Genomic DNA, 24,705 nt, shown 5'->3' with positions numbered 1-24,705 from the left:
TAAGGCCAGCCAAAAAGCAAACGAGCCCTCAAACTGCACTCAAGCAGCTTGAAAAGACTGGAAGAACGACACAGCCAAGCCCGCACATGGTTGGTGTTTGTTTACACTTTTTATGATATTTATGTTTACATATATATAAATATATATAAAAAATATATTTATAAATACATATATATATAATATATAAGATATGTAAACATATATATCAGCAGTGCTAACGCAAAAGCATTGCTGAAGTACGAAAAAAAACGCAAAGCCAAAAAATGAGTGGAATAAAAAAATGTTTTAAAAATATTTTCACAATTTTTCATTTGCTTAAAGAAAATATTGAAAAATTAAAATAACTTATTGAAAAAGAGTCAATCCAGAGATATTATATTTATATATGCATTAATAAAAAATATTAAAGACACAGCTTTGTGTGAGAACAAGGCCTGTTTACATTTAAATATATCTGTATTACAGAGACATATATTAAACCCAGCTGCAACGGCTTCCAATAGGTTAATGTACTTCATTGTATTTCACCTCAACAATATCAGCTTGCCAGTTGTCTGAGTAAGGGTTACAAAATCTTTCGAAGGCAATCAAAAGTACTAAATTTTCTCTGCCAAACAGTTCAATTGAAATTGTGAACAAGATTCATCAAGAAATCAAAATATTTGTGTTTCAATTAACCTTTGTGTCCTCAATTGGGCATTTCAATTGGCAAGAAATTCGTCGAATTTGTCAAAAAAAAAAAAAAAATGAAAAACAAAAATTGCTTTAATTTCTATGTACATGGCTTCTACAGCTGAGCTGGTTTAGGGTCTAGAATTTGTGTTCAGGCAGCGCATTTGGCAGTCGCCAAGAGCTACTGCACTTAATTGCTCTCAATGTGGCGCTTATCGGCGCAGCCACCCGTTCGAAGTGGGTCAAAGTTGCTGTGGGGTTCAAATCCCTACCGCAACCCATAAATTTGTGAAGCTGCGAAGCACATGTGTGTGCATTCAATAAATATGGGCGCATAGCTGAATTAGAAAACCGCCTCATCATCGCAGCTCGCCATTAAATGCCAGACGACGACTGAGCAGCTTTGGATTTCAATGTAAATTTGCAGCATTCTGTGGCATTAATTATGTGCCTTGTGGCACTTTTCAACGCCATCATGAATACTGGGCGGCATCATAAAAACAAAAAAAAAACAAAAACGAGATCGCAACGGCAATTGTTTTCATTCGACTGTTTGATAAAAGCGACAAATTTATGTCCACGACTTTTGCTTCACACGATGTGCTTTATGTGGTGCGTGTTATTATTTACAGCAAATGAATATTATGGAGAGGCCCTCAAATGAGTTGTGAGATTTATGGGTCACTCTGACAGGGCATTGCGCAGGGAGGTTAATAATAACAGAAATGAAAGTAAGACAAGGTAAATAAAAATGTAAACGTACTTTGAGCGTGTCGGTAATAAGAATTTGAGCTACAACTGAAACTGAACTCGTCTGCAAAATACAAAAAATAATCAAAAAGAAAACAAGTTGATAAGAATATTGACAGAAACATATGGCTAATTAGAAACAAATGCATTAATGTATTAGGATATTTTGTAAGCTGCAATTAGTTGCTCTCGCATGTTAATAACAGCTGTGTCAATCGAAGCTGCATTCCACAATTGGTTTGCAAGTTGACATTGTTCATGTTATCAGGAATTCGAATTGGGACTCAACAAGTGAAATGGATTGAAGATTCTGTGATATGTATGAGTACAAGACCCTGAGCAAAGGCCAGATGGCGCCGTACAGACAGACTCAGATGGGACAGACACGCACAGATTGAGTCATATCGTCCTAATTAACCAACTGACAACAAAGACCTTCAGGATTGTTGCGCCCACGCTCTCGTTCTCGCATGCTTTTTGATATGAGAGATCGTCCTCGGTGGAGACAAGGCTGGAATGTGCGCACAAAGAGATAACTCAGCAGCTGCCATAACAATGACTAACAACTGTAAGAGATAAAAAATCGCACACACATGCAGCAGCCAGGCAGATATGTAGATGAAGATGTGCGACAATGTAAATCCAGTTGAGATATGTACATTCCCCAACTCAAGTGAAAATAAGTAAATGCCAGTACATAAAAGATGCTGGGCGTTCGAGTTACTTGTATTCCAACTCAAGCTCTGAAACATATGACAAACATAAGGCACCAGCGGCTGTGACTGAGACTGAGACTGAGGCTCTGACTGTGTATTCTCAATCTCAGTCGACTCTGATGCTGACAGGGCAACAAGTAAATAAAGCGAGAACTTTAACAAATACACTGCAAGCGAGTCCTGTGTGAGTAAGCGTGAACTCGCTCCCCTTTGAGCAAGAGATTCAATAAAATGCAAAGAAAATAATAATAAACGACCTTCGCTGGCTGCCACCAAGCGATTCTTTGCCTTCAGGCATTTGACAGCGTAGAGTGTGGAGTGTGGAGCGTGGGATATTAAAAGTGTGGTCGGACACAGTTCCAGCAAGGGTGACATGAAATGTGAGCTACCTGTTTATATACTCAACGTGTTTACTTCAAATTATACACATTCATATAAATGGACATATATTGGTGTGCTTATCTGACTTATTGCGTCTGATATGCAGAACAGAACGTCTTGTAAGTCACATGTAAATTGCCTTATCGCAAATTGAAGCTGAGTTGCCCTGACAATAGTTATAGACGAGAACTGTCGCCCAGCTCCAGCTGCAGGAACTAACAATATATTGTAAGCAGTTTACAAGAAGCCAATGTTAGCCGTAAGCCTCAAGCAGATTATTTGATTGCAATACTATCCTTGTTTATTATTGAAGTTAAAGCATGAAATGCATGTAGTTCCCATACAACTTGAAATGATTTTGCTGTGTAAACAGGTTCGTTTTTAATTTTAAATATTAACTTGCAGTCGACGTAAATAAATATTCTTTTTGCTTTTGTTGTTAAGCTGTCTCGGTATTATTTTTAAAAATACAATAAAAAAATGTGAATTAATTTCAGCGCATGCAGCAGAAATTTATGCTTAACGCCGTTGCAATACATTTTCCCAACCAAACAACAACAACAACAACAACACAAATATAGGTGGGTAAATGTAGTCTAGATTCTAGATAAAGTATCGAAATTCACCGCGCATGAAATGCAAATAAAAGAGGAAAACTCTTCTTATTATTATAATTTGTTTCTGTTCTTTTTTTTTTGTATAAAAAAAAGGGCGCACAATTTAAAACGTGACTGTTACAAAGAATTTCATTTCTTTTATCACACAAATTTTTGCCATGTTGCCGACGTCGCCGACGTTGACAAAAATTATTGTTATAAATTCGACCTTATTACTCTTGTTACTTTCGTTTGTTGTACAACAGTGTTTTATTTAGTTTAATTTTTTTTTTTTTTTTTGCTGGGTTGTGGGTCTGTTTTGGGTTTTATATTTCACTTCTTGGTAAGCAATGCTTTAAGAACACGACACGGAGCACACAAATCACTTTGGCTTTTCTACTTTTTTGGTTACTTATTGCGTTGGATCCTCGCTGCACTGTTTGGTATTTGCATGTATCTCGCGAGTGCAGATGCAAATATATCTTTCGTTTGGCAAATGCCGGCTGATCGCGTTCTGCGCGCGCCGCTTACACAAAAAAAACGCAACCAACTTACGCGCCGACGTTTCGTTAACTGACCCAACAACAACGCCGGCCGCATGCGTTAAGTGAACGGCCGTCAGCGTCGCTGACAGCGCCGACGTCGACGTCGTCGTCGCAGTTGCTGCAGCCACTTTGCGCTCAAACTTCACCAGCAAACGAAACTTGTTCTCCCCGATTCACACACTCACACTCACACTCGCGCTCTTCTCACTGAGCGCTCAGCCAACTACACACTCACGCACTCTCTCAAGAACTTGTTGCTCACATTTTGAGTTTTGCTTGTGTGTGTGTTAGTATGTAAATGTATTTATATATGTATATTGTTTTTTTTTTTCGGTTAGTACACTTTGCTTTGTTGTCTCTCTCCCCGCTCTCAGCTTCTGGGCTCATTAAGTGGCGTGTTGAGTGCTTATCTGCCGGCCAATTGAGTGGGGCTCTTGAGTGTTGTTGTACTCGTAACATTTCAATGAGCTTTACGATTTGCCTGGTTTATTGCCACAATTTTCTGTTTTGTTTTGTTTTTCTGTGTTTTTTGGCTTATTTCGATACATTTATAAATGCATTTGAATGGCCCGTTTGACGCTCTGCTTTATGTTTCCCGCATCTCGTTTGCTTTATTTGATTTTTATGGCTTTTTACACGCATATTTTTGTGCGCGCCTTTTTTGGCTCCCAATGTGCTTGGAGCTTATGACTCACGGACGGGTTGTGCATCATAATGGAGCACTGAAGGATTTATTAGAAACATTTATGTTTATAAACAGTCAGGCATGACCTTCAAAATGATCTGAAAGGCTAGCTGAGCATATTCTATCGGGAATCAAATACTTAATATTTGTGTTGAGCAGTGGAAAGCTGAATAAGATATTCTTCTGTCTTTTCTGCGAGAAATGCAATTTTTGTTTGAAATTCGATTAGTTAAAAGTTAGAATATTAGAAAATTCCATTCATGCCATTAATAATCGGTGCTAGTTCCAGGACTACAACTAAATATTTTTTTAGTTGACCATTTCATGAGTAACATGGCGTCTGGCACATGGCACCTGTTCAGCTGTTCAGCTGCTTATATATGAAAGGCATTTTTTGGTCATTGCCTGCAGCACTTTCTCACTCACCGGCTCATATTATATGAGTAGAGCATAAATAATGCAGATAAAGACAAATATGCCAATGTCTTTGGCAGTTGATCGAGCGAGCAACAACTGAATCTTGTCGGGCGCAAGATGATTTTATTAAATGGCAATTCGTAGAGTGTGTGGAAAGTATTTGCTGCTTGTTGCTTTCGGCAGCGAAGTGTGAGAAATGAAGGCAGCGACAAGTTATGATCAACTCGAGTAGAATTTTTTCTTTAATTTTAGTGGCAGCGCTTGTGTATTTGTCCACACTTGTGCCGCCAGCAAAGGACGTGGCAAAAAAATTTATTAACTGCAGACGCGACAGCACGGACGAATTGGCTCTGGACGGACTCAAGTGGAAACTCCATGCAAGACAAGTCTGCTTTTTTTACCATTCATTTTTTTCTATTTTGAAGTGTCGCTGGAAAATCTATTTCAAGCGCATAATTTTTCACACTGCCACCTCTCGGGGCAGTCGTTTTCCCACTTTTCTCTCTTTCTCTCTCTCACTCTGTGTCTCACTGTCTCTCTCTTTGTGCATATTTCTTTTCACAAAAGTCGATTTGTCGTCTGCCAGGCAAAAAAAAGTGTCTTTTGGCCTTTTGCTGTTGTTGCTTTTGTCGTAGTCGGATTTCCTGCATTTGTAAATTGAATTGAAATCTTTGAGCTGCTCAGGCATTGCATTGAGCCATTTGCATGCAGTGTTCCTTTACATTCCAATTAAGTTGAATTTATTTTTGGCTCTTGTTTTTCATTATTCACTTAAATTTTAGAGGATGAATAATGCATCTGTGGCCATTGGCTTACAGCTAAAAATTGACATCGCTTTATCTTAACAGTTATCTAGTGCAGAAATATAATAAATTAAAGTTTGTATAGGAATTTTCTTTTATGTTTTAAGGTGCATCATTGTTGATAGACAATTGATAGAACTGGCGCAAGGGAAATGAGAATAGAGAGATATAAAAATCATTTAAATATTTTGTGCTCATGAATGGGTCCTCATTCTTGCTATTAAATCATTTTTATTAAATATCTAATAATTCTCTTTTGTAAATTCAGTTCTTCGTGTTTAACTGACGTAAAAAAGCCAATCAAATATTTCGGGAATATGACTGTAACCACAATGCAGCGGAAGGGTTAAAATTGTCAACAAAATGGCGCCAGCAGGCGACAACAAAGCTGCAGAAAAAGCCAAATGAATTGGTTCGCGTGCGGCAAGGTGTCCACATATGCTGCAGTCTGAGCCTGCGAGTGGGTGTGTGTGTGTGTGTGTTTGGCTATATGCACGTATTGTCAATATAGCTGAACACGTTTGACAATTATGCACGGTTACATTTCATGGCATATTGGCGCAGTTTTGCAAATAAAAGTCTGGCAAATAACAATAACAAAAATATGGCAAGCAAAAAGTCAGAGAGAACGTACATGAGTGTGTGTGTGTGTGCGCGGGTGTGTGGTCGGTCGTATATTGATAGCGGCAGGCAGGGGGCGCTATGCACCTAGAGCCGGGCAACAATCATAGCCAAAGTAATCAGCGAATGTATAGCAATAGCTAGAGCTAGACCCAAAGCCAGAGCCAAAGCCAATGCCGAAGCCAAGCCATTTTAGCGTGACAATCAATTGATTTCCCAAGCGGTAAACGGGAAAAAATATTGTGTTTTTGCAATTTTTTGTGAGAGATTTTAAGCTTTCCTTTAAGCACTGCAGCACTTTTGGTATTTTCGTCAGCCACGCTGCAGTTTCTGATCAATAAATCATTTGCTGTTTGCATTTGGCTCATTTAAAGGGCCAGCACGGCCTTAAATGAATACGAATGCAAATAATGTCGACTGTTTTTATGGCTGGCCAAGTGAAATATTATTTGTGATTGATTATATAGTTTAGTTTTTTGCAATTTGTACTTTTAATTGGCATTTTAAACTCTCCAGTGACATGTTTTTTTTTGGTAAGCTTTATTAAAATACTGAACAACTTTTCAATTCCAATTCAGTTTTTTCATTGTTGTTGGTTGTTGCCCCAACTAATTTGATTATGTGCGCAGCCTGAAAAACGCGCTGCATACTTTTGGGACTGCATTAAAAGCGAGATGGCAAAAATGAAGTATCTTATTTTGAACTGTTTTCAATATATATTTAACAAAGTGCCATAAATCAGAGACGCTTAGGCCAACAGGCAGCATCAACATACGCGCAGCTCACATGGCGTATGAGTGATTTATTGAACGATTTTCGAAAAATGCAATTTAAATTGATTTCATTGTTGTCTGGACTGCATAATAAACTAAACTAACCGCAATGGGCTATGCTCCAGCCACATATTTTACAAGCCCAAACAAGCAAGCAAAAGGAGGAGCCACGAGCCCCCGAGTGGACAAGGACAGCGAAGAGGACGAAGTTAAGCGTGGTCAGGGACCAGCAGCAGCTGCCACTGCGACGAAGACCAACGGTCATAAGCGGTTAAATGAGTTGCTTGTGTGTGTGTGTGTGTGCCAATATCGACCACATGTGGTTAAATTATGGCTAGCAAAAGTGCGCACAATGTCCGCAGCCCAAGGGATGCCTTTAGCTGGCAGCTGCCCATATGGCTTTGACTATTGCCATTGCAATGCGTTTTCGACACATTTATTTTACAATTCTTACAGCTTTACAGGAAATCAATAAAACATATTTCACAGCGTCCCGCAATTGCTTTTTGGTCGTCGTCAGTCCTCTGCTGCCAATGACGCATTTCACTCTGTACACTTTACTTTTTGTTTTCCATATGCCAACGATAATGAAGTTTCATTCCTTGATCATCTCCCATCGTGCACGCATATTGAGCTGGGACGCCAAAGTTTGTCAAATTACTGCTCAGATCCCGCTTAGCTCTTTTCATTATAATGAGGGCATTCATTAGGCACTTGGTCTGTGGTTTTAGAGGGCTCCTCAGCGCCCATTCGCATGACATTGATGTGGTCATGCATCATTTGGATGCCAGCAACTGGCTGAGTGAACACTTCGGTGGCCAATTACGCAACAGGCCAGTTCAGCTCTAATTGGAGTCGCTTTCATTGGCAGCCAGGCAAGCGGAATTGCATTCGGTCGTACGTTGATTGAAGATGCGGCACGTGCAGTGCCAATTTTCGTGGTTTGGCGGCGACAAAGTAGTTAACTCGAATGACCATTGACTAGCCAAACGCTAGAGTTGCAGAATTTAACCATAACAACTTCCGTTCAGTCTGAATGAACGCTGGAAATATTTGCTTAACTCAGAATTAATTATAATTACTCTGAGGCTGTCGCTTGAGCAGCTGTCACAAAAAGCTGCTGACTTCGCGTTTGCTCAGCGCGCTTTCAATTTGGTTTGTAGCTGGAAAAATCATTTTAATTTCATTAACATGAAAAAGGTGCCAAAACGTAAGCCACGCTGCGGATGCTTGCCATTGACATGCCACAGGTTTTGCGTTTCCATGTCAGTTGGTTTATTTCTGACCCGCTGTACCCCACGGCGTATGCTTAACACACGCAGTGCAAGCGAAAGAAAAAAAAACTGTTTAATGAAAATGCAGTTTTCAATTAAATTTAATACGCCCACTGCTCGCACAAACTTTTATTCAATTAATAGAAATTCCTCGAGCAAGCCAGACAGCACACAGAGCTGCGGACAGCGGGCAGGGGACAGCGGACAGCGGACAGCGGACAGACAGTTTTGTGGTCAATTAACCGCAGCGCACGCTGCGGCTTAGATACTCTGCTCCAGCTCCTGGTCAGCAGAGATGTGGGCAAAGTTGGTTAGTTGGCGAGTTGGCCAGGCTACAAAGGGACGTATGTAGCGTGTCCGGCCGTTGGGTGACTTCATTTAAGCAGAGTCAACCGCTCCATAAAGCGTTTATTTTAACACACAGAAAGTTTCATTTGCGCTCGACGCTCCAATTTTGTGCTGGTTTCCTGGTAATTGTTTTAAGTTGCATTTATTTAAACTTTTTACGTTTTACGTTTTCTCTACTAAAAACTCCCGCGCTCGGGGCACGGATAACTTTGCCAGCTTGTTGAGAAACTTTTTAATGCTATTTTGCCTCTTTTCTCCCCCCTTCCACCAGCTCTTCCTGCATGTTGTTAATTTTATTAAAGTTTTCCTTATCAGTTTTTCGTTGACTGCAACCTGCACCGGCAAGCACAAAGACCGCATGGCATAAAAAAATTAAAAAAAATATAGAGAGAAGAAATTCACCTTTTGTTAAGTGATGCCAAAAGTATCCCAAACAGATGAGCAACTTGTGTGGGTGCGTGTGTGTGTGTGTCTGTGTGTGTGCGTTGCAATGCTGCTTCTCTTCGCACTCAATAAAACATGGAATATGTGAAATATATTCTTCATGCTTGAAATATATAATTCCAACGAGCAGCCAGAGGAGTATGAAGAGAATTTTGCGTATATATAATATTATATAGTATACTTCTCACTTCATTTCTCAATTTAATAAGTAATTTCAAGTCATATTATTTCAGAATACTTAATTTAATATATGAAGTTCTAAAGAAACTCCGCAAAGCTTATCTTAATTTTATTATGCAATTCAAATAATTTATTCTTTGGCTATTCAACTTAGCTTACTTTCCAGCTTTTTTCTAACATTTTAAATCTAAAAACTCATAAAGAGGTCTCTCAGCTGCCTTGCTTAGAACATTTATGTGCACAAATACATTCGCATTTGTCTAGTTAGACGCAGTAAAATATAAACAGCTCCCTGGTGGCATATCTAAGTATACATGAGAATATCAAAAGAGGCGGAGAGAGCAAGCAAAATAGAAGCAGAGCTAAGGAAATATATATAATGTAGAATGCATGGGTACATGGGTACAACCTAATAATAAACTGACAGTATGAGCTTTACATTGTTTTCATTTAGATTTGGATTTAGATAGATTGTGGCTGGCTTTAAATATGTGGCAACATTAGCATATGCCTTCATGTTGCACACGAAATGAGAGAACACGCAAGGCGGGTTAAAACCCTAACGGGTGACATCTTAAGCCAACTTCCCTTAGCTCCCAGTCTCCGACTCTTGACTTGCCATTCAACTCTCATATTTATGCGCACTTTGTGGCAAATATTTTTGTATGCCTCCACACTTGTTGTTTCTATTTCCAACACATACACATATTGTTTCGTTTTACGCCCTTTGCTTCGTATTGATTTTCGCTACAGCCCAAAAGTGTGCTACACGACTCGCATACGGCATACAACACACAGCATACAGCATCTAGCATCTAGCATACATCATATACAATATGTGCATTTTATGCGCATTGATATTTTATACAACCGCCCACTCAACGAGTTACACACACATATAAATATATATATATATATATACACATATGTACAATGTGTGTGTGTTGTACATGGATATCCATTGTTTGCACACTCTGTGACATTTTTATGCGGCCAAACTTTGTTGCATCAAATTTACGGTGCGTATGAGTAACGACAGCCGTTGCCAACCGCCCGTCACATTTGTGGCAAATATTTTGCTGTTATTTTCATGTTGTTCTTGCTGTTGCTGCTGTTGTTTTGCAATCCAAACGATATGTGTCGTAAAAAACACACTTGCATTTATTAGCCATCAGCTGAACCCACCCGACCACAGCCACAACCAGGCCCCAACCGAACTGTCAAGAAAAACCCCAAATTGTGTGGAGTAAAATAACAATGCGAAAGCAAAAGCCATTCAACACTTTCAAAAGTATTTGTTTTTTTTTTTGTTGTTGTTTTTCTTTTGTTAATGTGAACATGAAAATGTAATTGAATAATAAATTTAGCAATTCTGAATGCTCGAACAATGTAACTGAAATTAATCAGAATTTATTTATTTAAATTTATCTGCTCAACTGTGGCTCAATTGAGTATGTCTGGAAGTGAGTTTGCTGCTGAGAACAGCACGGAAATTACAAATCATAATTTCATTATTTCTTTTGCCTTTTAATGATTCCATTCAAAAGGTCTACCCACCCATTTGGCTGGCTCTGATTTGATTTGCTCTACAAATTGCTTGCGCAAAAAGTTTGAGCACCTTTCCACATTGCCAAACATAATTGCACACAAAGAAACTCGCTCACATTTGTCGGGGGCCCTCAAAAAATGAGATTCGTTCGTTGGAGCTGGGCTGGCGCTTCTCAAGCTAAAACAAATTGGATGCCATACAAATTACAAGAGCAAAAAGTCACGATTGCTCACCCACGAGTCAGAAGAAATTTATGAAAATGTAACACAGCGAAAAATGTGAAGTGACTGTGCGAAGTAAGAAGTTTGCATTATCGCTGGCAGACTTACCGTCATGTATTCATCCAAACGATGCTTCCAATTGTCAGATCTATCGATTAGATTGTTCCACTGCTCAGAAAGTTTGCCCACCTCGCGCCGTATGCTGCGAGCCAGTTCCCGGCTCTGCTCCTCGGCCGACATGTAACGCGAGTCGGAGTCGTGGGCGGCTGCAAGGATACGGCAAAAGTCGAAATGTGTTAGAGAGCAGAGTGTGAAAAAATTATAAAAATTGTCGGCTCTTGGCCGTTGGCATATACAGACAGTTTGTTAGGCGGGCAAAAACAATTGCAACTGCTATCATATTTGGCCTGCCTGCCCCAGTGCTGCTGCTGCTGGCACGTAACTTTATGAATTAGAGATGATATTATGGTCCTTAATGTTTACCGACAGCCATGATTATGCTGACGATGCTAAGCAGCAAGTGGCAGGGGCGAGGCAACTTTGATTATGCTGATTGCGAACGGTGATTAAATTTGCAATAAAATAATCTCAGCTCTGCGTCAGGCATATCGAAGTAAAAGATACGCTCAAGGGACAAGTCAATTTCTAACGGGGCTGGCAGCCAGAGAGTTGGGCTTCAATCAAATTAGCAGTTAGCCGTTGTGTTTGAAAGAGACTCTCAGAGTAGTTAGGCCAGGACAGCGATGAGCACTCTGAGTGGCTTATCATATATTTAAATTATCGTTTGGCTGCTATCATCTATTTAGTAGTGCTATAATAGGAGCTCAACAGGGAGAAGGAACTTGGGCCATATCCTTCACAAAATCGACAAAGAAAACCAGAAAAGAAAACATAATAGAAATGTCATGAAACATGAGAGACAGCCTGACGTGCATGTTGCGGAAATGCAAGAGATGCCTGGGAGAGAAAGAGAGAGGGAGAGAAAGAGAGAGAGAGTGACAAGTGGCAGTCGAGGCTAGAAGAAAATCAATCCCCTCAGCTGATGGCACTACACTGACACCGAGAGAAGTATGACAACAGCAGCAGCGGCTTCTGCGACTGAGCATCGATGAATGTCAGAGCCGTTGGCTAAATCTGAATTTAATTTAATGCACGAACGGAGCCGGGGAACAACTTTTATGGCCCCGCGCCGCAGGCGCTGCTGGTTGGCTGCTGGTCGGCATCTGCTAATATGATGCTAAGCAAATATCGGGCATGGAGAAATACTTTGAGGAAGCGCCCGCCAGCAGCGGAACTGTTGTAATATTCAAATTCAATTTAAGATTGAGTTTATCGCATAGATGTTTTCTGCTCTTTCCGCGCTTCACTGGCTGACGGCAGCGACAGGAGATTGTTGATGGAAATGGAAAATGCGTCCGAAGACGGAGTTTTCGACGGAGATGAACGTCAGCAAAACTTTTCGTCCTGCCGTTGACTTCATTTCCAATGCGACTTCTTTGGCACAGCCTTGGACATTTTTCCAACCAAATTTAATTTGGTCAAATGCAAAAGAGAAAAGAAACTTTAAGTTTCAATTTGAATAACCAATGTTAAAAGTAGGTTAAAAGCAAAAGTATATTCAGCATTTGAATTAAAAGGGTTTCTTAGTCAATAAGAAAAAAGCAAAGGTCTCCAGAAACTGGGACGTCCAATAAGGGCAAATTAAGAGAAAAGTGAAGCACAGAGCTGATTCACATTGTATGCAAGGCTAACAAAGTAAATTAATTAATCTGAGCAATGAGTAAAATTTAAATGGATATTTTCTACATAAGAAAGGTCTCTCGAGTCTTGGAACAAAGCAAAATATGAAATGATATGAAGTCTAAGCTTATGAAGTATAAAGTTCAGTTCATGCTTAATACTAAATTTAGTATTTTCTAATTGAAATGTGTTAAATAATTAATTTGCCTAAACAAATTAATGCGATTTGCCGAAAGGGGAAAGATTTAATTTAATTTAAATGAAACTTTATGTCGCTTGCACTGATACGGCCAGCAGATAGCCGCAGAATAAACATTAATGGTTAAATTTAAATGCCAGCTAAAAGCACAGATTCCGTAGCCACACACAAATGGCACACACACACACGCACACACACAGATAGAGCTGGGGCAACTGTTGATGGTTTGGCACTAATAGCGTACTAATCGCACTAATTGCTTTGGTTGCAATTATCGTTGACGCCTCCTCGTAGGCGGCTGGGCGTGGCCATTGGCGATCTGTCGCCATTGTGCGAATGCTGAAAACCAACAGCACATACTAAGCCAATGGCCATTTGCTAAATTGTTGGCTGTAGTTAAAAAGGAACTAAGCCCCAACAGCAAAAAAAAACAACGAAAAAAAGCAGTGAAACAAAATCAATTGGTGATTCCGAACCAGCCGCACAGAGTTGTCTACATTTAGGCGTCTCACGTGCACAAAACATTGTGTGTATGTGTGCGTGTGTGTGTGTGTGCTCTGGCCAGCCGTTAAGCTTGTGCGGCCAGAGCTCAATGGAGTTCTTAGTTGAGAATGCTGTGTTGTGTCGATGTTTGATTTTGAGATTTGCCATACAAATTGAAAATGCAGTGAAAAGGCAATTGTTGAATTCTGATGAGTTCTTTGCTGGCCATTGAGAGCCTGAATAGCCTGCCAAGAGCTGCTAAGCTGATTGCTTAACAAATTGTATGAATGATACCGAACTCGACCACAAAATTCGCTTTAAATAGTTGAAAATTCATGGTCATGTTTGCGGTCAAAGTTTATGGGCGGCTGTGCACTTACTATCTGCCCCATACATAATAATTTAATGGTTTGTCGTAAAACTTACCCTCGGTATCGCTGGTATCCGAAACGGGCGTCTCGCTGGCTATATACTGACGACCGCTCGTTAAATTGCTCTCAACAATTGGGCGTTTATCCTCCAGCTGACGGCGAAAAGCTTTATGATCATCCTGCAAGCAGAGAGAGCACACAAAAGAAATGAGAATTTTTTGTCGTGTTCCATTGGCTTCTTTTGCAAATAAAGTCAAATAAAATATTATACTATTATTTTTGCCATAGTCTCTGTATTGCTCAGTGCTGCCAAAGATTTATTTATTTTGGCTAAAACTGATGCAGCCACAAATAATCATAACGAGTAATGCCACTTGGCCAGCCATAAACTATTTGGCCTGCGCCGAAACGAAAGAGCCAAATGAAAGAGGAAATACGAGAAATATAGTGAGCGGACTTCAAGGGCCCCCTCCTTCTATAAGGCATCATAGCAGCTCAGCAGCGTGAAGAAGCTCACAATAAATTTCGTGTTTAATGCATTTAGTGTAGGAATAAAAAATGCAACAATACGGCCAAAGGGCACGGCGAAAGCTGGCGAATCAAATGAAAAGCAATACAAAATACAAGCCAAATTCCTTTTCGAGTGTGTTGGAGCCGCAACTCAAGACTTGGCCCCACTCCACGCCATGCCACGGCACGCCACCAGCCGAAATGTAAATGTCCGGCAGACCGTAACTTAGTGGCAGGCAATAGATTTCCAAGGCCTGCTTGGCTCCAAGGGTGAAAGTTGCCTCATTTTTTGTATTCCCGTCAGTTCCCAGCGGGTGTGTGTGTGTGTGTGTGTCTGTGTGTGTGCGTGCTGGGGGTAAGTGAAATTCAAGTGGCGCACGCTGTGTTAGACAGTGTTTCCCCATTACCGACTGGCCCGGCCAAGTCCTGACTCTACAGTGGCTGCTGCCATTTCAACTGCTGCTGCTGCTGCCTTTTTTCTCCCCCTTAAGTGATTTCCGGCATACATATGTGTACATATGTATGCGCTTATGTGTGTGAGTGTGAATGTTTCTGACATAACAAGCATCATTTAACAATTATTTAAGAATTCGCAGCTAGCGCAGTTTAGCCAAGTGGGACTTTCAATTCAACTACGCAATTCGGTCAAGTTGGGCAGTTAAGATACTCTGTAGCACTTGACTCTGAACAGAATCGATAGCTGCTCAAGTGGCCCAGTCACAAGAAGTGCTATGCGAATGCATAAAGCACATTTCCTATGGGAAGGCAATAAAAAACATTGACACAGTCGGACAGAGACTGACTGAAATCTTACCAAAATTAAATCTTATAAATTGAGTAAGCTTTAATTTCGACTAAATTTGAACATTTCATACATTTCTATTTGTTACCTGAGCATCTCATATTAATTTCATGGAATTTCTCATATTGCGCATACGCACAGCAGGCTAAAACGCCAAAATATACACAAAGCATTTCCAGCGCATTATTTCAATGCAGCAATTATGAAATGGCAAATTCGCCGTCAGTGAAACAATAACTTTATGTCCTCAATAAGCCTGCGAACTCAATACTCCACAGCACAATTAAATTGGTTTGGATCAATTCACTCCGACACAATGATAATGTTAATAGGATCTAATAATTGACACTAAATATGAAACTATAAAAGCGGCGCTAAGTGCGGATTTTCTATTAATTCCACTGAGTTTGAACAAAGCGTGAATACGGATTTGCATGACATATAATTAGGGCTAAATATTTGCTCGAAATGTGCCTGGCACACAGAATGGGCTTGCCAACCACTTTATGCGCCATTAAATCACAGAGACCCTTCACACACACAGACACAGACACACACTCACGCAGGCGCCTGCACAGAGAGTCGAAAAATTACAAATTGTGGCTGAGAATGGCACTAAAAATGCCAGCACCCCGCACTTGACTGGGCCAAAGCCTTCCACACAATTAGTTGGGCAGAGCAAATTGAGGTGCAGCCAGCGCTGTGGAAAAGGTTAAAATTGGGTCGTCCGCAGCACACACACACACACAGAGTGTAAAAAAACAGCTAAAGCCAACAAACAAGCTCATGATGAGCACCAACTGCAGAGTGAACTCTGTGCTCGCTCATATTGAGGGCATGCTTATTGCAAGTACTTCAAATATTCACTGAGAACCTTCAGACTGACCCAACTGGATTCGCAATGAGTGCCAAACATAGCATCGTATTTACTTTAACGTAATTAATTAGTTAATTAGTCTTTAATTTATATTTATTCTATTTTCTACTTCTCATACTAGTCGTAAACATATTTTTAAGTTATTTTTATTTTAGCTTACTGATTGACGAACGGAACTGAATATCTGATGGAAAAGCTGACTGACTTACGGACTTATTAACTGCTTGACTGACCTAGGGATTTATTCACTGATAGTTTGAATAGCTGGTTTTTTATTGATTGATCGACTGACTGATGACCCAACAGAGTTTCAGATTGACCGACTGGCAAATGAAGTCTTGTTGGATTGATTGACTTAGTGTCTGATTGATGAATTGCCAAAATTAGCGACTTACTATTTGATTGCGTGACTGATATCGAACAGATTGAAAGTTGGAAAGCTTGATTGACCAATCGACTGACTCATCTATTTATTGTTTGATTGACTTATTGCCTGCTTGACTGACTACTATTTTGATTGACTGACTGATAAACTAGCTGAGTGTCTGATTGACCGTCTGGCAAATGAAGTCTTGTTGGATTGATTGACTGAGTGATGTATTGATTGACCAAATAACTGTTTCTTTGATTCATTGTCTAATTGATTAATTGACTGAGTGACTTGATTCATTGACTAACATCTAGGAGATTGACAGATGCACTTCTTAGATTGATTGAGTGATGAATTGATTGAACAATCGACTGACTCACAGATTCATTGTCTAATTGATTAAATGGCAGACTGAGTGACTAACAATTTAAATGATTGACTTACTATCTAACTGAGAGTTAGATTGAATGACTGGCAAATAAAGTATTGTTGGATTGATTGGCTGAGTGTCTGAGTGATTAGTTGCCAGAATGAGTGACTTTCTATTTGGCTGATTGACTGATATCTAAGAGATTGATAAATTGATTGATTGGCAAATAGATAGTTCTATTAATAGTTTGACTGATTGATTATGAATAATTGATTGACCAATCGACTCTCTTAAGCTGATTCACTGACAAGCAAAAGGTTTATTCCACCAGCGCAGAATATTTAGTTACCAAAATTAATAATTTCTATTGCTTATAATATTTAAAGCACTTTGTTTAGGTGTAAAGTGAATATGAAAGCCGAGACCTTTCCTTGAGCACGGGTCTTAGCACATAGTTTCGCATTATTTATCAAGCTTTTTAACGGATCAACTTACAAGCTGTTTTTGTAGACTAGCCGCATCGCCGCGCACAGGTCCTAAGCCTAAGCTGCTCAGCTCTGTATCCTTGCGAATGACCCACTCGGTAAGCTCGCGAAGCGACAGCAGCAGGGCATTCCAGTGCTCCGAATTTGATTCCAGACGATTTCTGCAAGCAAAGAAGGTCAAAGTGCGGGGTTAGCGGTTGAGGGCGGCAAACAGAATATATAAGCTTGATAATAATATTAAATTTAATTTGGCACTTTACAACACTGGCCAAGCAGCTGTGTTGATTACTAAAGACGCCCAGCAACAGCCACAAAATGGCAGCGACAATTTGTCTGCTCGTCTGCATCGGGGGCGGGGCGTCTAATAAACCTTCCCAAGCTGCGCCCCAAGCCCTGGCGGCGACCCAAGTGGCTGTCGTCTATGCTGAATTTCAGCTCTTGCTGTAATTGTGAAATGCCCGGACATTATATTTTCTTCTCTTCTTTTGCCTGTCGGCCATTTCGCTGGCATATTTTTTGTCCCATTCGGAAGGAGTGTGTGCGCGGGGTCAAAGCATCTGAAAAATCTGCATCCGTGCTCGCTCTGCAACAACAATAGTCAGCTAGAAGGAACTGGGAGCATTTAGGCGCCATCGCCTTGTGCTTTGTCTGTTTATCTTTGGCAAAATTCCTTGGCCCGTTTTCTTTATTATTATTTTTGCCTGCTCCTCGCTTGTAATTAACGCATAGCATGGAATTGAAGTCGCGCCCGGGCAGCCGTACATATGTACATCGCTGACTGCCTGTAACTTTACGCCCACTTTCGCTTTTCGCCCATGCAAATAATAAAAGAAATAACTCGTCTCGGAAATATGCTTGGGAAATAAGATGTATTAAAATGCTTTTGGTTTGCTCATTTCGTTTGCTGCCTGCCTCTTTGCGTTTCCCGTTGTTCTGGCTTTTATATATATATACAGATATATAGACCCTCTTCATTCCAATCTACACTTGACAATGTCTCGTCAGATTTCTTTGTTTTTTTTTTTCGACAGCTTCTGGCGTTGACTTTAGCAGAGAAAATTAGTATGGCAAAGCAATTCAAGCGAATTGTAAATGCTTTCGGGTTTTATGTTATATTTAGGAAAATTGTTCAGAATTTAATTACGCTGGAATGCATTAAGGAAGTATAACAATTGCCAAATCCCATTGAGGCTTGAAGTATTGTCCTCATGCCTAATAACCGGCTGTTGTCACCACCCACTTGAAGACACAAGAAAATAAATATTACGATTTTGCAGAACTGTCAGTGCTTAATACATTGATTGAGCATTGCAATACTTTTGCAAATCCATCATTTAAGCTGGCATTGGGCGTGGAATTTGTATACCAACCCTCGTCATAGCGTGTGCCACCCGTTGTGCCTGTCCCAAATGTAATTTAAGACAAACCACCACACATGTGGGTACTCCATATATCAAGTGGGTTCATCAATCTTCGCGCAACTCAAACTCCAAGAGCAATCAAGAGAGCCAGCCAAGAGATCTGACGCTGCAGTTGAGACACCTGTAGATGCCACAAAAGCAACTTGAAAGCACAAAGTTTTGATGAAAGCAGGCAGCGTGAATACTTCCGATAGAAGTTCAAAGACAGCAACTATGCACATAAATGACCCACAGCGAGAGACCGGCGACCGAGCAACCGAGGGCCGCGGCTAACACAAACAAGAAACTAAAGGCCCGAGCGAAAACTTTTCAAGTGCTGTCCAAAATATTTCACTGGAATTTATAAGCCAGCAAATCTTTGGCAGCAGAGCAAACAACAAGTGAAACCAAGGCAAACACAAACACACGGGGTACCAAGGAAACAGCAAAGCAAATGCTGCTGGCCAAACAGCGCAGACGACAGACCAACAACAATATCGGAAGTGGCAGTGGAAGTGGCCAAACTTGGCAAACGGAAATATGCCAAAACGCCAACAATGAACGTAAATAGAAAGCATCTCGAAGCTGACAAAGAATAATCGTCAGAGTTTGGTCAACAAAGGCGATGCCGAGCGCCACAATACACAACGGGGGCTGGGTGGGTAACTGGGCGTGGCCACACTTAAGGTGTCATTCATTGGCTGTTATGCTGTTATTCCGTTTTGGGGCCCTTAATTGAAAAACGCTCCAAAGGGACGTAAAATATTGTTGCCTACTTCAGCGCGCATACGCACCATTGTACGGGAGACCGTCAGCTTTATATTCATATTGCGTTTGCTTGTTTTCCACCGCTTTTCTCGTGTCACCATCATTATTCATTTTAAACCATCAACGCCAACTATCTGTGTGAGCGAGTAAACAGCAGCGAGGTCTGCCTGACTTTCGATCAAGTCAGCTTCGGCATCAGCATCAGCATCAGCATCGGCATCGGCCCATGGCCTCTGGCCCAGCATCAATATCAACAAGCGGACAATATTTGTAAACGCTGGCGTGCTTTATTTATGAAATGCGGAAATTACAAATACAGCCACATTGTCAGACATACGCCCAGGACACGGACAAGGACCCACTGAACTCGCGTGCACTGGATAGCATCATATTGCCAGCTGGGCAGCCGCGCAGCCGGGCAGCCATGCAGCTGTCAACGCCCATCATGGATTGGCCACATCAACGGCGCGTGCTGAGCGACACAGTGTTGTGTCCATGTCACTTTTGCCGGTTCCGGGACTTTTCACGCGTTTTGTTGTTCTCATTTCTCATTTCTTTTTTTTTTATTGATTTTCAAGCTCTTTTATGGGCGTAGCTCTTACATCTGGCCTGTTGCCTGGCCGCGCGGAAACTGACGTTGGCCCGCCTTGATGGCTGGGCAGTTCGTTTGACTGGCTTGTTTGTACGGTTATTTTCGCATTTTCATCAACACAAAGTCTTTGAACGCAGCAGCACGTTGTCTGTGGCGTAACAAATGTCGCACAACATGCCTTTAATGTGGTTTAATTAACGCGTCACTCATTGTTCACGTTGCTCTCAGACTTGCTACTTTCTACCATGGTTGAATCCTTAGACAAAGGAATTAATTGCTGATTTAAGCTCTCTGATGTCAACTCATATGCAGTTTAATCACAGTGCAGCTTTGGAAAATGTTTGTAAATGTAATCTAACATGCATAGGTTAAGCAGAGATATACAAAGTAAATGAACAATTATAAGTTTTGCAGTTGAAGCAGAATTAATTATGGGACAATGATTTTCGCAGACTTGTAATTTAAATTTCTCAGGGAAAGTCAACATCTTCTGTCGAATCTATAGAAAGTTAGTGTTAAGGAGTGTATGAAAGGGAAAGATTGAGCACATAAACAAAAATTGAGAGAAATATTATTGGTTTGACACAAAAAACTCTTATACACTTGCCCAATCCAACAACAAAAGATTTTATATTATTTTAGTTTTACTGTAGTCTTTATATATATAAGTTTTTTAATTAAAATACCACAAACGTTGCATTATTTATATATATATATGAACTTACGCATTCATCGAATGCACATTGGCCTAGTTATTCAAGCGCCATGCATAGACCTCAGTTTGTTTAGTCGCAAACAATAACAAAAGAAAAAAAAACATGTAGAAAACGGTTTGGTTTACAGCTCGAATACCGAACATCATTTCAAAGCAATGGGGGAAAAAAATGAAAGGAAAGAAGAAAGTTGGAGGCAAAAAGCACTTACCTGATTGCAATACTTTTCGATTTTAAATTATTCCAGCGTTGATTCATTTCATCCAGGCGACGCTGCAGCATAACCGCATCCTCTTGCGAGGTGAGCGAACCCAAAAGTTTGCGGCCGGTGCCATCGAGACGATCGTAAACAACGCGATGGGTTTCAATTTCCGATTGCAGATCCTGCAGAAGGCAAAAGTTGTAAAGTTCAAAAGGTGAATGAGTGAGTGCGCAAAAAACGAGTAGGAAATGCTAATAAATTAGTGTATGTGAAATTTATTCAAAACTCGGCGACCGCACGGGCCGCTGCAAGGAAATTGAATTTCAATTTCTATACAAATTTTCGGTTTATGGCAGCCGCACGTATAATTGTGACAATATGTGTGTGTGTGCATGTGTGCTCCGCCTGTTTTGTGTACCCAAACACCGTGATATGCAAAATGGCTGCAAACATTTTTAGACAAAGCCAGCCATACACAGCAGAGGCACTGCAGCCGACCCGGCAAGCGGAGCTGCTGGATTAAAAGGCAGCCATTTAGCACAACAAGCAGGCCATGAAATTGCCGAGCAGGCCATCAATAAGCCCGCACGTAGCTCTAGGCCGTTCCGTGCGCCATTGTGTCCAGCATGTGGCCCCTGACCCGCTCCACGCGCCCACCTGGACGGACACTTTTGAACATGAGTGATAAGTTTTTAAGCGCCTCGCTGTCCATGTCCCGTGTCCCAGATCCGGGGCCTCGACTCGCTTTGCAATTATTAACCGCATGTGACCTCCGACCCGACAACCACAAGCCTCCACAGCTATGTCGCCCCTGCCTGACTAGATTTCCAGCTGCGGTGCGTCTCAGTTTTTGGCTGTCGCTGGCATCTGTGTTGTGGCAGGTGTTTTATTTGTCAACCCGCCTGGCAAAGGCTTAAAAATGTTTCGCTTTTCGGTTGTTTTCTCTGCTGCTTGGACCCAAAAACATACAAAAATGTACCCAGTTATTCGCTGTGGTTTTGTTGGTTAAGTCACCCACAAAGCAGACACACACACACACACACATATGCATATATATATATATATATATATATATATATATATAAATATATATGCAAAGGTTTATACACAATGTGGGTGCCTTGGTCTTGTGAGTTTTAAGGCCGGTTTTATGGGGATTTAACTTTGATGTGGCTAAGTTCATGTGGTTCACACAGCACATTTTAGTTCCGGAGACAGCTTATGTGAACATAGCCCAGCCGCCCACTGAATAAATGAAGTTGGCCAACCCGAAAGCCTTTCTTTTTTTTCGAAAATTCAATTAACAGGCAACAATAATCGTTAAGGCATAATAATTCGGACTAGACTAGAAGTGACAGAGCGAAAGACTGAGGGAGAGAAACAGTGAGAAAGATAGAGAATTAGTAGTCCCATTTCCATATGCGTAAATGAAATTATGCTGCCCTAACAGCTAGTCCCTAGCTCATATTTGAGTTAGACTCGAGGCGAAATGTTTGTAAAGCAATTTTCATGTTTCGCATTTGCAAATGAATTTAAATACAATTCATTTTGCTGTTGATTTGAAGCTTTTTAATCCTTGAATCCATCGCAGTAGGCGCCTGTCGTCTGAGCATTTCCAGGCAGCTTGTTTCGCTAATTGAATCAATCAATCAATCCCACAAAACGTGCCAAATAAACTAATTAAAAGTGGAATTAGTGGCACATACGGACAGATATATAAATAACAGCGCAGCAAAGGGCTTCTAAAATAATGCGTGCTTAAATGTGTACATCTATGTATATAAATATATGTGTGTGTGTGGGCGTGGGTGGGTATCTGAGTGTGTTTGCTAATTAAACCTTCATTAGGACGCCAATGGCTTTTGTTGCATGTAAACAATAGAAAAAAATTAGTAGGAACGAAAGAAATAAATAAAGCCAAGCAGTCAAAGGGCGTTGAATTCAACGACGTTTTTACTCGGATGCTGTGCGAAACGAGGCAACAATTAATTTGGCTTATGCATGTCACAGACACACACGCACACATCCACCATCCACCTCACACACACACATAGGCAAACCGAGCGATTCAATTAATGCGCAAAAATTGTTTATACACCAATAGAGCGGAAATGAGCGATGTCGAGCACGGAGACGGCTCGGGCAAAGTAAAAAAAAAAATACAAAGCAGTTTTAATGAGCAGCCCATCTCTGTATGTGTGTGTAAGAGTTTGGCAGCGGTTCATGCTTGGAGACGGGGCTCACGTGCAGAAGCCGATTAAATCAATTAAAAGAGAAAATGCCAATGGCACGGCGTCTCCGCTAATAACAGCAATTTGTCGCGATGCATTGGGTCATTATCATGGGGCTCTAACCCCACGTACCCCGCCTTCAGGCTGACCCAACTAATTTCTGTGACGAAAGCGCACAAATCACGACAAAAAGTATATATATCAAGGCCTCCTCGCTGCTTGACTGACCGTGAAGCTTTTAAAGCCGACTTTGTGGCAGACTTTGCCGACTCTACTGAAGACTCATAAATGCAGGTATTATCAGGATTAAGCGCAGGTATTTTTATGTGTGTGAATGCATGAGTAAATGTGTGCATGGTTTGTGAAGGCAGGCAGGCTGCCTCACGCTTTGTTGCCTCATTTTTTACATTTCCGCTGAGCATGTGCTAGTGTGCGTGTGTGTGCGTGTGTATGCAGTGCATTTTGCAGCTGTAAGCCCCAATTAAGTAAATGCCAAGCGCCCGACTTCTCTCTCAGGCAGGCTCATAATGATGCGGGCCATAAAGCAAGACGTGATTCAAATGCCACACGAACGTGGTCCAACGCCTACTTCTGGACGCATGCGGCTTAGTTGCTATTAACTACGATTGCTTTTCAGCCAGCCGACGTTTTTTTATTTACAATAATTACTCGTAAAAAATATGCTCAGCATATGCTGTTGCTAGGCATGTGAAGAGCTGCTCAAAGCTGAAGCACTTCAATTTTCTTAAATTCTTAAATTACGTCTGTGCTGCAGAGCTGGCAATCGTACACAGTGCGTATGATAAATTTTCGATTTAGTCAGGCACAAAATAAACATGACACTGTGGCACTAAAAGCTCGTCTGCATTGTCAGCATGAATTTGAAATCAAATTTTTGAGTGAGCCAGAGATACCTGCGGGTGCTTTTTTCTCATAAATAATAGCTGCAGCCATCATGGAAACAACAACAGCAACAACAACAGCAGGAAGAAGACGGCAAGGAAAACATCAAGAGACAGCAGCCGACCTTACAAATAAAATGGAAATGCGTTTATAACGCGCTCATAAATATATTAGGGGCACATAATAAACACATCACCAAGTGCTGTCGACTGAGGCAGTGACGAATGCTTAACAAGACTGCCCAGGCATGCCGCCCTCCGCCCTCTGCCCTCTGCACACCACACACACACACCCCATGTTGGCTGCTTGGCTGTCAACAGGGCCAGGCGGCGAGCTGTCAAGTGGTCTCACTCGAGGCGACTGTGAGCCACTGACAGCCGCCATGCCCTCGCCGCCCACTAAGCAACTGCAAACGGAAATGACAACAAAATTTAAAAAGGCCTCGATGTGAACTCGTCCCCCTGTGGCGCCGCCATTCGCCCAGCGATTGAGCATGTTGATGGAGCATTTTACATATTTTACATGGCCGACTGTTCAGATGCGTGTAAATCCTTTATGGGCAACTTTGGCTGGCAGCGCCAACCGCACTGGCGCTGGCAGAGGCTGGGAAACTGAAATTTGATTTGCAGCGAACGACAAAATGTGCTCAACTTGTTTGCTTAACGCTTATTTCAGCTTATTTGATTATGTTTACCTCAGGTGTTGCCTTTATTT

At 41.1% G+C, this 24,705-nt stretch overlaps 1 protein-coding gene across 17 annotated transcripts in view; it reads right to left on the bottom strand.

Annotated features, from left to right (window-relative positions):
* Window positions 1-24,705, bottom strand: part of LOC111604277 (dystrophin) — a 146,917-nt gene that overhangs the window by 23,170 nt on the left and 99,042 nt on the right. For 12 of the 17 annotated variants that reach the window (XM_030224985.1, XM_030224987.1, XM_030224992.1 and 9 more), the window contains 5 exons: window positions 20,867-21,039; window positions 17,193-17,343; window positions 13,824-13,947; window positions 11,084-11,241; window positions 1,436-1,486 (listed from right to left, as the gene is read on the bottom strand). In XM_030224985.1, coding sequence (XP_030080845.1) covers window positions 1,436-1,486; window positions 11,084-11,241; window positions 13,824-13,947; window positions 17,193-17,343; window positions 20,867-21,039 — 657 coding nt within the window. The remainder of the gene's footprint in view (window positions 1-1,435; window positions 1,487-11,083; window positions 11,242-13,823; window positions 13,948-17,192; window positions 17,344-20,866; window positions 21,040-24,705) is intronic. The other 5 variants (XM_030224994.1, XM_030224986.1, XM_030224993.1 and 2 more) reach the window with 1 other exon arrangement.

Source organism: Drosophila hydei, unplaced genomic scaffold (genome assembly GCF_003285905.1).
Source record: "Drosophila hydei strain 15085-1641.00,03,60 unplaced genomic scaffold, DhydRS2 tig00008121-arrow-pilon, whole genome shotgun sequence".
Classification (NCBI taxonomy): domain Eukaryota; kingdom Metazoa; phylum Arthropoda; class Insecta; order Diptera; family Drosophilidae; genus Drosophila; species Drosophila hydei.
This window is presented reverse-complemented; position numbering and strand designations above follow the sequence as displayed.